Here is a 12,232-nt window from a genome sequence, read left to right as displayed (position 1 = left end):
CATATGTAAGGTACCTAGGCATGGGCAACCCTAGCCTCGTCGACCATACCCGGAGACAAAGCCTAACAAGGCAATGAACATGACTCCCCACAATAAGAGCCTCGCCCTAAAATTCCCCGCTCAACTACCTACTCTACCAAGTTGTGTCGCAACCATCTTTCCCAAAAGGAGGTATCACCTCTCACTCACATCAACAACCAGACGACGAGACAGCCATGTCTCAACAACGTCTGAGCAATGACGAGGTACGTTACGCCCAATACCCAGTGTTATCGACCGTCGCTAACGCTCCAGCTCCGCAGTTCCTCTCCCACCTTACGCAACTCTTCACATCCACACACGCCGCATCACACGGCTCCGTCTACCTCACGCAGAAGCCACTGTCTTCAGAGTCAGAGTCACCGTCTCCATCGTCCCAAATCCTCGTCCGCGCCACAAATGGTCTCTCAAAACCACACCGCACACCCAAAACAAAATCCTCCACCCCGAAACTGAAAATAGCAACTGTAGTCGAGATCGCGGACTTGGATTCCTTTTACGCCCGCTATGCAGAAGTGTGCAAGAAAGGAATGGAAGGTCTGAGGAAACGAGATAAGAAGAAGGCCAAAGAAAAGGCAAAGGCGAAGAAGAAGGGGAAGAGTGGTGCTGCTCCTTGAGATCTAAAATCTGAGATTTGACGGACAAGGTACAAGGACGAAAGGCATACAGACCCGACAGCGTGAAACAGTGCCCTGAAGATTAGGGGTGCTGAGACTGCCTGATGTTCTACGTTAGTTGAGCCAACGCTTGCTACAGATATGGACCGTTGGGGTGGTAGACACGATGAAGCGCCCTTCGAGGACCGATCACGGCGGAGGAAATCTTGTGCAGTGCGCTTCAGACGTATGCCTAAATGGTACAAGGCAAAGCGTTTGGGTCGGGACTGTGAACGGCTCGACAGTCACCAAGACCGGAAGGTTGGCGATATGGCCAGAGAAAAAGGGAATGAAGTACTGACAGAAAGTACTAAAAGCTGATGGCAGTCGGAAAGACGGTGTGGAAACGAATCAAGAAGATGCTTACAATCGAAGCAGTCATATGTCATGCCCATCTGGGTTCCTATGGCCTCATTATGCCATCATAGCTGGTGTCAATGACCAAGAAGTGAAGCCCTTGCATCCCTGCTGTTCCGGCAGCCATTATATAAAGCCAAATGCTGTCATTTCGCAGACGCCACGCTGAAATTCGAAAAAGTTGGACCACAACTCTCCTTGATGCGCATGAAATGGTGAATGCTCAAAACATTCAATCCAGATCAAACATAGAATCAGCCTCATCGCTTCTAGTCATAGGTGCCGCCGGCCTTAGACTCTCACTCTTCGCCCGTCCATGATGTCTGGGCATGCCAAAGTCGTCCTCATCATCAGAATCATGTTGTGGAGAGCTGATGTGGTCCGGGAAACTCGACCCGCGACGGTGTCTGTCCGGCCGCTTGAACAGATCACCGCTAAGCAAATCGTTGACAGTAGCGCCGCCAGCTATGCGCGCGAGGATGTGGACTAGAAGCACCACGGCCTCGATTGGCTTGACCAAAGCGACATTACAAGCCTTCTGCAAAATGGCCGCTGTAAAATGATTGCCTTGTGACGGTGACGAGGGAGGCAAAACAACTGTTGTAGCCGGTGGCAGAGGAGAAAGTGATCGCTTCTTTCTCAAGCGCTGTCTGAGGTCTTGCACCATCGGTGATGGCGTGACAACTTCAGGCCAAGATCTGTCGGATCTGGGTGTGTGATCGAGCCCGGGAGTAGACAACCTGTCCGGAGATTCATTTTGCGACGGTTGCAGTAGGTTGTTCATCTCTGGACTGGAATCGACGGTAGAAGCGGTCACTGTGAGTTCTGACAACTCTCTTCGATGCTGGTGGAACGGTACGGAGAAAGGGTCGAACTTCTCGGCTTGAGGGAAGATCTCGACCAGAGAGCTTGTAGTATGAAACGAGTCCACACTTGACACCCTGCTCAGAGCGTCATCATCTTGCGCTTGGACGTCGGCTGTAGTCACTGCCTCTGTCATTTCTGGTACTTTCGACATGGTGTCTTGGGTGAGATCACTGAGAGGCTGCTCAAGCCCAGAATCCTGTACACCCGGAGGCACAAGCTCTTCCCGAGTAGCCTCTTTATGCTCTTCCGGCGTAGGTTGCGGCGAGTCCGTGGGATCCTCCGCTGTGGTTGCCTGGATGTGAATACTATCACCATGTACTGCCTCGAGCGCAGGTATGTCAATGTCCGCAAGTTGTGCAGTAGCATCTTCCTGCTCGATGTCTTCTGTCGGAGCTACAGGTGTCGGCACTGCTGGGACAACCTCTGTGTCAGGAGCAGCGTCTTCGGATGTGCAGACATTCAATGCCTTTAATGGCTCTTCACTTGTAAGCAGAGGCGGGGACTCTTCCTGATTCTGTGCAAGTGAAGCATGTGCTGTGCTTGTGGGGTCTTCAAAGGGAGTAGGTTCTTCAAGCGGCACTTGGCTCTGCGCTTCTGGAGCCATGTCTTGCTGATCTTCTACCTTGTCGTGCTTTTCGTCGGAGGAATCCTGTGGCAGCTCAACATGCATGTCAGGCGAAGTCGAGGATACAGACGGCGTAGAATTCGAGATATAACCATGGTCGTCGACCTTCGCCATCTCACCATCCTCATGCTCTCCCGGACCTTGTGTGGACCCATTCTCGCGATCTTGCTCGCCGGCAAGCTCGCTTGACGTGAGGCTTGATGGTGTATCCGGGCGATAGTCATCGTGGTCTGGCGGTGGCATCGGGGAAGAGCTACGGGACGAAGGAAACCCATAATCTGATCCACGACGGCCATAAGTTTGTATAGGTGTTGTTTGACCCTGCAAACTCCACGCACGGGTATTCTTGGTCCTGCGCAGTGGCAACGGATCGGTATTGGGTGTTGTTGGTGACGGTAACTCTCTTCTTTTCCAAGGTCCTTTTCGTCGAGGAGTGATAGCGTCGTTTGGTAGGTCGACGTGAAATGCTCTCTTAAAAGGACAGGGAGTCCTCTCGAAGCGGAGTATTCCCCTGAGGACCGCCTTCAATTCCTCCGCCCTCTCTTTATCTTGTTCTGTCTCGGAAGGAAGCTCTATCCTGTAGTACCGAAACTTCCCAATGCGCAGGACGAACTTGGATTCACCGTCCACACACCAGCATTGCGAGTTGCGCATGATCGGATAGATGATTTTCTGATCGGCTGATTTGAGAAAATTGCTGGATCCGCGTACCTTCTCGATAGCTATTGCGCCCGTGGAAGCCAGCGTCTCCGTCCGCGACCGCCATGGCAAGGTCTCTATTGCATCAACCGGATAGTCGGTGTCAGCTAAAGTCTCTTTGCTTTGCGACGGTAACGATTCCGTCGGTGGGGAGAAAGAGACGATTCGCGCGGAAGGATGGGAGAACAGGACGTTGGCATCGGCATCGGACTTGTCGAGACCTGCTCTTTCAATACTGGACAATGCGCGTGCCGGTACAGTGAAGGATCTGCGATATCCTTGAAGGGCCGGGCGGTCGCCATATGAGGGTGTTGTAGCCATGTTGCAGCATTTTCAGAAATGGCCACTGTCTCATGAAGTCGAAGAGCTGTTGCGCGAGGTGATCATCCTTGCCCTTTTGGTGTGCAGACGACGCGAGGGCTGATGGACTCCGGTGTAAACAGCCAAACCGCCACAAGCGCGTGGAAAGGATGCACTTTTTGCGGGGCTGGATTTTGACAGCGGCAGCGGACGAACTGATAATCGTTTAGCGCAGCCTTGCGGGGGTCTCAATGCCTCGTCACTCTGCACGTCATAATATCCTGGGTACCTGGAATATGAATGATGTGTCGTGTGAGCCTGTAAAGACTTTACTTCACCGCCATCTCTACCTCGAGTAGGCTATATCGACCAATAGACGCCTCTCCTCGTCATTGTCGTATTCTTACAATGTCAAATTTCGATCCCAATGCGTTCCTTCGCGGCGCTCAGTTGACCTTTGTGGGCGCAAATAGAGCACTGCAGAATCCAGAGCTGTTCACAGGCACTCACTACCGCCAGGCTGCAATAGCTGTCTGTGCAGGTCTCGCCATCCGCATCATCATCAACATCCCCATCTATGCGGTCAAGGCTCTGCTGTGGATCACCGCCATATTTGTCGACCTCGACCACGAAACCTGGGACGATAAATTGGTCAATGGCTTGAACTTCTTATCTACTTCTGTGCTTCAAGTCCCCTTCTTTCTCATGCTGGTCATGAGCTCAGTCACTCCAACCCTGGACAATCTCTTCATGGAGTCCATTCGATTCGTCGATCAGACTTATGTCCAGAAGCACAAGTCTGACGACCCCTCCAAACTCCGCGCCATGTACTACCCAACACTGAAGATGTACTCGACTCACGGCGAACGCGAGAAGAAAGAAAAACGGAGTCTACTAGACGGCATCATCCTTACTGCCGTGAAGTACGGTAGACGAGCAGGAATATCACTTGCCATTTACGGATTGACATTTCTCCCATATGTCGGCCAATTCGTCCTTCCCGCTGCCTCATTCTACACATTCAACAGATCCGTTGGTCCCGTCCCAGCCGGCATTATATTCGCATGCGGACTGGTTGTGCCGAAGCATTACATGGTCTCATTTTTGCAGACCTATTTCTCCAGTCGCAGTCTGATGTCACGCCTACTGGAGCCATACTTTCACCGAATCCACTTTACCAAGCAGCAAAAGAAGATCTGGTTCATTGAACGGAGCGGCGTTCTCTTCGGCTTCAGCGTCGCATTTGCGGTCATGGTCAAAGTTCCTCTTCTCGGTGTATTGATCTACGGCATTGCGGAGGCCAGCACGGCATACTTGATTACAAAAATCACCGAGCCACCGCCACCGCCAGGAGAGAGTGAGAAAGAGTACATTGAGAGTGAGGTTCGATGGAAGAACAAGCATATCCTCCTGAACTTGCCTCTTGATAAGCTCGATGAATTCAATACGCTAATGATCGGTGCTGAAAAGACGGGAAATATGTCCACACCAGATATTCCGAGAAGGCAGTACACTTAGGCTTCGTGTCAATGGCAGATTCAACTATTGATCACGACTGCTCGCACCGCAGTCGATGTACAATGCCAGGATGATACATTTACCAGTTTGGCACGGGAGTCGTTGCTCTTCGATGAGACATCGGACCACAGAACGACCAATGTTATCGATTTGGGTATACCTTTTGCTACACCTTCGCCGTCCAGGTACTGTAGTCTACAACGCATTCCAAATGTTCAATCTACTTGTAGTCGTAAAATCCTTTGCCGCTCTTCTTACCCAACCAGCCAGCATCCACGTATTGCCTGAGCAGCACACTCGGCCTATATTTGCTGTCTCCAAGACCGGCATGTAAGGTTTCCATGATAGACAAGCAGGTATCAAGGCCAATAAAGTCGGCAAGGGTCAGGGGACCCATAGGCACATTCGTCCCATTCTTCATGATGCTATCAATGTCCTCTTTCGTGCCGATACCAGCCTCGAGACAGATGATCGCTTCATTGATATAAGGCATGAGGATCCTGTTGGCAAGAAAACCCGGCACATCCTGCGACACAGAGGCGATCTTCCCCATCTTCTCGCAGAATGCAACTGCCGCCGCTAGAGTTTCTTTCGATGTCTGCAGACCAGAAATGATTTCGACGCCCTTTTGTACGGGGACAGGATTCATGAAGTGCGTCGACACGACCCGTGATGACGCTGATGTATCTGTAGGGTCCTTCGACGTGGCGCGGGCAATCTTGGTTATGCTTATACTTGACGTGTTGGTGGCTAGGATCGCATGTTTGGGGCATATCTGCGCCAGGTCGGCGAAGATCTTCTCTTTCAATGATATTATCTCGGGCACAGCTTCAATGACCATGTCGACGTCCGAGAGGTCCGACAACTGTGTAGAGGTCTTTAATCTGTCTCTTGTAGCTTTTGCAACCTCTTCGGTAATCTTTTGTTTCGACACATCTTTCGCGAGTATTTTGTCGGCGAATGCGAGTCCTTTATCAAGGGATGCTTGTGAGTTGTCCACTAACGTAACTGGCACTTGGGCTTTCTGGGCTGCAACGAGGGCGATTCCAAGGCCCTAGATACCATCAGCTATACTCTTGTTCATGTTGTTGTTGCCCGTACCATCTGTCCAGCACCAACAACCCCGAGCTTCTTCACTTCGAATTTCGACGCAGACGAACTGGAGAACTGGCGACTAATTGCGGCCAGCCTCTGCGAGGCGCCGTTCGACTTGCTCGAAGCCATCAGTCTGGAAGACAATCTCGAAATGGAAGCCATCAGGAGAATATGTGAAAGGGGTGCCGGAGGCCTTCAACAATGTGCGGGAGGTGGCTTGCCTATTTCAATGCGCATCCGCTGTGGTCGAGCCGGAGAACTTTCGTAAGGGAGCCCAATGCAGATTCCGAAGGTAAGCGCAGGGCGAAGCCGAGGTCCCGGAATGAGGTTTAGGTAAAGGTCGGATCCGACGATAGGTGCTACTAATAGGTGAGCAGGACGCTCCACTTTAAATATCTCCCGACGCGTGCGTTGAACCGACGCGACCACCGCGTCAAGTCAATTAACCTCTACCTAATGATCGTACAGCCTTAAGGACCTCGAACATTTGGTCGCCGGAAATTTCGCTGACTCCATACCAGCATGTCTTGATCGATGACCAACGCCGATATGGAGGAAGACAACCCTTTCAGCAAAGCTCAGACTGTCCACCCCGAAGTCAGGGCCTATGTTTACAGTCTTGTCAATGCCGTATGTTGTCGCTGTGAGTATGCACCCGAAGAGAAGCTGACGTTGTCCAGCTCGGTGGCACCAGCACGGACGATGATGGTCGCTACGTACTCGGTGACGACGCCCTTGCCTGTCTTCGCGACCTGAAACGATGGCTCAAGTTATATGATGAGAAAAACAACCGGCTGGACGTTGCCAGATGCCTTGCAGAAGCCAAACTTGTGGGAGGAGATCTCATTCCAATCCTCGCGTCATGGGCGGAAGATGGGAATGATAACAAATTGAAGGCAAGAGTTGCGTTGGCATGTCTGGAACTCCTCGTTCCTCTGACATGGCCTTTGGAGACTGGAGGAGAAATGACCGCGAATCACGCCCGACATACGCCATATCTCCAGCAAATGCAGGTGTTGTACAAGGTCGCAATACTGGGCTGCGATACTAGCAGTATTCTTCGCCAGGTCGTACGCATTGGGCTACCCTCAATTGCGGTCGCAAGGGAAGCCAGAACGAGCAGAGATGAAGGTATCCTCAAACTCATGCTTTACCTTTTCCGGAATATTGCAGTCATCCAGCAGCTTCCCAACCTGCCGAGCCAGGGATTCGACTCCGAGGTCTCAAGATCAGCAACCATAGAGTCGTTCCGAGAGCAGGATGTCTTCGCTTTGCTGCTTACCATCTGTTCGAACATGGGAGAAGACTTCGACCACCAGGACGTCATTGTCCTCGACATCATCTTCAACCTGATCAAGGGTGTGGATCCAAAGAGTCTATGGATGACGCAGCGGGAACGGAAGGGACAAGGTATAACAGATCTCAGCACGGCACTGGCACTCGAAGACAGCAAGGCAAAGGATGCTAAACGCCACCAGTGGAGTCGACACGGCCGGTTCGGTACGATGATCTGGGTGAAACGCGAGGACCAGAAGATGTCTGCTGTTTCCGGACAAGATAATTTGAAAGACGACCAACAAGCATTCTTCAACATTGACAAGTCGAAGAAGTGGAAGAAGCCACAGCAAAAGCGTCGAGATCTTGATCATACCATCCACGATTTCAACCGGACCACCCGACTTAGTGATTCTGCGGCGGAGAAGCTACGCAATTTCGTCGAGGAGTTTCTTGATTCTGGTTTCAACCCATTCTTCACCTATCTACGTAAGGCCATTGAGCGAGAAGCGGAGCGCTTGACCGATGTCAACTATCGCCAGTTCTTTTACGCAGTCGCATGGTTTCTCGAAGCAGAGCGTGTGCGTAGAGAGACTCAGAAGAAGGAACTCAAGCCAGACAAGGTGCGAGCAGATTTCGAGGACGAAAGTTATTCTCTGGTGGCAGCGGTTCTCAACCAGGAAACCTTCATCATGCTAAACCGGTTCATGCAAGTGTCGATGGACAACAAGGAATGGCAGGATCTCAATGCCAGCATGCGGTGTTTCACACAAATTCTGCTTACAGTACAGGAAATGACTCAAAGCCGCTTGGAAGAAGATCAAGAAATCGCAGACAACATTCAAAACCGCATTTTCTACGAAGAGACGACTCATGAGAGGATAGTCAAGATCTTGCGAGACTATAAAGATCAAGGGTTTGGCTATCTTGATGCCTGCACAGAATTGTCACATGTATTTTTGCGCATTCTGGAAAGATACTCCAAAGAGAACGTTGATTTACAGATACGGTCACGACGACGAGCGAAGAAGCGCAAAGCGGCTGAAAAGCGGGCTACCCAACCAGGCAATGATCCTGCGGCCGAAGACGATGATCCAGAGCATGAGGACATAGTCGATGCTGTCCAAGTCTCCAAGGAACGCAAGTTCGACTTCAATCGATTCGCAGCAAGATTCTCCACGCAGCCATCTGTCGACACTTTCGTAGCCCTGGTCACATTGTACAGAGATCTCAGTACTGAGCAGCTCAAACGAGCACACCGATTTTTCTACCGATTGGCATTCAAACAAGATCTGGCTGTGTTGCTATATCGAGTCGACATAATCGCCCTGTTCTACAAGATGATCAACGGCCCAGACGGCCTTGACACGAAGCATTCTATGTACAAGGAATGGTCGGAATTTTCAAAGCAGGTGTTCAGGAAAATGTTCAAGAAACTCGAACAGCGACCGGAGTTGATGGTGGAAATGCTTTTCAGCAAGATAAGCTCAACACTACATTACCTAGAGTTCGGCCACGAGAAGCAAACAATCGCATCAACTCGGGCTCCTGCATCACTGGAGATTAAGCCTGCCCCGGGAAGAGACGGTGCGGAGCAGATTGGAATTGTGGTGACTGTGCTTTTGAAGGATGGAAAGTCCGAACTTGTGCAGTGGGTCAAGAACATGCTTGGAAAGGCATTCGACGAGAGGCACGCTTGGGACGCCGAAGCTGAGGCTCGGAAGGAAGCGGCGATCAAAGCGGCGGATGGATCGAATGAGACCCTGCCTGAAGAGGTCGACATCAGCCAACCCACTGTCTTCACACTCCACCAGACGTCTGAAGACATAAAATGGGCCATGTTCAAGAACGGGCGCCTACGTTTGTTTATGACTCTTGTTGATTTCGAGCAACTCGGGGATGAGGACGTGCTCGGGGCTAGTTGGATCGTGCCCGCACACATCACTGCAGACAAACTCACAGAGTCAAAGACAACTATCGAACAATACGAGAAAACACCCTGGCAGGGGGTTGATGAAACTGAAGATGCCGAGGATATGATCCGACGAGCGCGTAAACAGAGCAAGAGAAGCTACGATGATGATGAGGACGCTCCTCGAGATGCATTCATTACTGATTCTGAAGGCGAGGAAGAGTTCTTGTTCCCAGACAACCCACGGAGCAAGAAGCCTAGGAACATAATCGAAGAGCTGAAAGCCAAACGTAAGAGGAAGCGTGCTATGGATGAAGATGGAGAAGACGAAATTGATGAAGAAGCTGCAGCCCGCAGAAGAGCTGCACGTGAAGCGGCTGCTAAGGAGCGGCGGCGCAAGATCAAGAGTGAAGCCTACATCAGAGATAGCGACGATGAAAGCGATGCAGAGAAAGACAGACTCTTCTTTGAGCGGGAGGAGCAAGTACGCCAGAGACAAGAGAACAATATCCGCAACCAGATGGCTTTGGGCATCAGTGAGCAGCCAGCCAAGTCGCATGCGAAAGCCAAAAAAGCATCACTGCCACAGACTCAAGAGACAGAGCACGATAGCGACGATGACGTGCTGATGCACGAGCTTGACGATCAGCCGAATGAGACTGCCTCATCGCAACCTCAGAGGAAGTCAGGTACGGATGATGAGTCTGGTGATGAGGATACACCCTGGTCGTCGCAAAGTTCGATCACAGTCAAGGACGTGGGGTCTAAGAAGCCAGTCCTCCGAGAGACTCAACCTCGTGCGTCGACAGTTGTCGCTTCGGCAAAGGAAGAAGAAGGAGGGTTAGGCGACAGCGACGTGGATGAGGATATTGTGCCTACTGCACGGCGGCGGCAGATTCGAGCTGGTTTTATCATTGACAGTGACGACGACGAATGAAGTGTAGTCAGTAATGGAAACGTTCTGCAATCTGCCAGCAGCATACGACAACATGCATGATATTGCCGTCCAACACGAGGTATTGACGATCTTCTTTGCTCGATCATGGTCGTACATCTTTGTTGACCTAATTGGGATTAATGGGTCGTCGGCGCCCGCCGACATCCTTCCGTGTACAATTCTGATTGGCTGTCAGTTTCTGTTTGCTTCTTCAGCTTCCATTTTGATAAGACTTCTCTTGCTCCCGTTTCCTTTAAAGCTGGCTTCTTTTCTTGCTGTTTTCATATTTTGAGAACCTTGAGCTCGGTCCTTTTCTGGCGCTGCAGTGATTTTGAAAATGGGTGGGGAGACAATCTACTTTGGTCGATTTATTTCAGCGCCACGGCCCGATAACCTATTGATCCGGACTGGCGCTGTTCTGGTGGACAGAAACGACGGCAGAGGAGTGATCAAGAAGGCCGATTGGACGGTGACAAGTCCTAGTGATGCTGCCAGCAAGTTTGGAGTTGAGGCGCCTGTGGTAGTCGCCAAGGACAGCGGCTTTTTCTTCCCAGGTTTTATAGGTATGTGGTTGCAGAAGTCACGCTTTGAGAAATACCCAGGAGGTGGGCAAAACTGACAGCTTCCCAGACACACACATACATGCGTCGCAATATCCCAACGTGGGTATATTCGGCAAATCGACATTGTTGGATTGGCTTACGACGTACACGTTTCCGCTGGAATCGTCATTGGGAAACGTCAAATCTCCTATGTACAAAGATGCCGTCAGTTCCCCAGAGCCGCTTGCTCGAGCAAAGGCGGTATACAACCGTCTGGTCTCACGGACACTTGCCAATGGAACTACAACGGCATCATACTATGCGACCATTCACGTTGATGCGACGAACCTACTGGCAGATATCACTTTTGCCAAAGGTCAGCGAGCATACATTGGACGGGTCTGCATGGATCAGCCAGAAATGTGTCCAGATTACTATCGAGATGAGAGCACGGAGCAGACCATCTCGAACACCAAGGCGAGCATAGCACATTGCAGATCTTTGGATGCCTCTGGTGAGCTCGTGGCTCACATTGTCACTCCAAGATTTGCGCCTAGCTGTCTACCCCAGACCTTAAGCCAGCTCGGTGAATTGGCGAAGGAAGAGGGCCTTAGGATCCAAACACATATTTCGGAGAATTTGAACGAAGTCAAGTTGGTGAAAGAGCTGTTTCCTGACCGGTCAAGCTACGCAGATGTCTACGATCATCACGGATTGTTGACACCCAAAACGATCCTGGCACATGCAGTTCACCTGAGCAGAGAGGAGATGCGGTTGGTCAAACAGAGGGAAAGCAAGATCAGTCACTGTCCAAATAGCAACAGTGCGCTGGGGAGTGGATTCTGCCCGGTGCGGGAGTTGCTGGACGAAGGCATCGAGGTAGGCCTAGGGACGGATGTGAGTGGCGGCTATAGTACGAGCATCCTCGACGCTGTGAGAAATGCTTGCATTGTCAGTCGGCATGTTGGGTTCCTTCACGACGGAGACAGCAGGTACAATCTTGGTGTGGCGGAAGCATTGTGGCTGGCTACCATGGGCGGAGCAAAAGTTGTGGGTATGGAAGGGCGTCTCGGCGGTTTTGAGGAGGGAATGCTCTGGGATGTACAAGAGATTACTTTGGGAGATGTTGAGAGTGACGGTCAGGGTGAAGATACGCATGTGGACATATTTGGATGGGAAAGTTGGGAGAATAGAGTCGCCAAATGGGTATGGAACGGGGACGACAGGAACATACGGCGGGTTTGGGTTGGAGGACGGTTAGTTCACGAGAGGCGATGATTACACTTTGTTTTGTCAGATACCCATTTTCTGTTGGCAGATGCTCAGACTGTATTGTCTTCCAAGAATGCGATAGTTATAAAGTGTACCGCAGCATGAGTCGATCACAGAGACAAGGCGGTGGATCACATT

At 51.1% G+C, this 12,232-nt stretch overlaps 6 protein-coding genes across 6 annotated transcripts; 4 read left to right on the top strand and 2 right to left on the bottom strand.

Annotated features, from left to right (window-relative positions):
* Positions 1–215: 215 nt before the first annotated feature.
* Positions 216–656, top strand: EDD37DRAFT_649809 (signal recognition particle 14kD protein-domain-containing protein; the record flags this gene model as incomplete). Its single annotated transcript, XM_062818177.1, has 2 exons — positions 216–245; positions 303–656. 2 exons carry the CDS (start codon positions 216–218, stop codon positions 654–656), a joined length of 384 nt encoding a protein of 127 aa, XP_062671373.1.
* A 314-nt stretch (positions 657–970) lies between these two features.
* EDD37DRAFT_389743 (inheritance of peroxisomes protein 1-domain-containing protein) lies at positions 971–3,757 on the bottom strand. Its single transcript, XM_062812214.1, has one exon. It carries the CDS (start codon positions 3,562–3,564, stop codon positions 1,285–1,287), a length of 2,280 nt encoding a protein of 759 aa, XP_062671372.1. The 5' UTR covers positions 3,565–3,757; the 3' UTR covers positions 971–1,284.
* Positions 3,758–3,775: 18 nt separating this feature from the next.
* EDD37DRAFT_389725 (uncharacterized protein) lies at positions 3,776–5,171 on the top strand. The gene has a single exon (XM_062812213.1). The coding sequence runs from the start codon at positions 3,952–3,954 to the stop codon at positions 5,059–5,061; it is 1,110 nt and encodes a 369-aa protein (XP_062671371.1). The 5' UTR covers positions 3,776–3,951; the 3' UTR covers positions 5,062–5,171.
* EDD37DRAFT_389724 (3-hydroxybutyryl-CoA dehydrogenase) lies at positions 5,172–6,499 on the bottom strand. Its single transcript, XM_062812212.1, has 2 exons — positions 6,163–6,499; positions 5,172–6,115 (listed from the first exon to the last, which is right to left on the bottom strand). The coding sequence occupies exons 1-2, from the start codon at positions 6,316–6,318 to the stop codon at positions 5,282–5,284; spliced, it is 990 nt and encodes a 329-aa protein (XP_062671370.1). The 5' UTR covers positions 6,319–6,499; the 3' UTR covers positions 5,172–5,281.
* A 206-nt stretch (positions 6,500–6,705) lies between these two features.
* EDD37DRAFT_563448 (replication fork protection complex subunit Swi1/Tof1) lies at positions 6,706–10,280 on the top strand (the record flags this gene model as incomplete). The annotated part of the gene is made up of 3 exons (XM_062813965.1): positions 6,706–6,786; positions 6,837–10,080; positions 10,129–10,280. The coding sequence occupies 3 exons, from the start codon at positions 6,706–6,708 to the stop codon at positions 10,278–10,280; spliced, it is 3,477 nt and encodes a 1,158-aa protein (XP_062671369.1).
* Positions 10,281–10,884: 604 nt separating this feature from the next.
* Positions 10,885–12,196, top strand: EDD37DRAFT_389712 (uncharacterized protein). The gene has a single exon (XM_062812211.1). It carries the CDS (start codon positions 11,033–11,035, stop codon positions 12,098–12,100), a length of 1,068 nt encoding a protein of 355 aa, XP_062671368.1. The 5' UTR covers positions 10,885–11,032; the 3' UTR covers positions 12,101–12,196.
* The last annotated feature ends 36 nt before the right edge of the window (positions 12,197–12,232 follow it).

The sequence above is a fragment of the Exophiala viscosa genome, assembly GCF_022695815.1.
Source record: "Exophiala viscosa unplaced genomic scaffold EDD37scaffold_4, whole genome shotgun sequence".
Taxonomy (NCBI): domain Eukaryota; kingdom Fungi; phylum Ascomycota; class Eurotiomycetes; order Chaetothyriales; family Herpotrichiellaceae; genus Exophiala; species Exophiala viscosa.
This window is presented reverse-complemented; position numbering and strand designations above follow the sequence as displayed.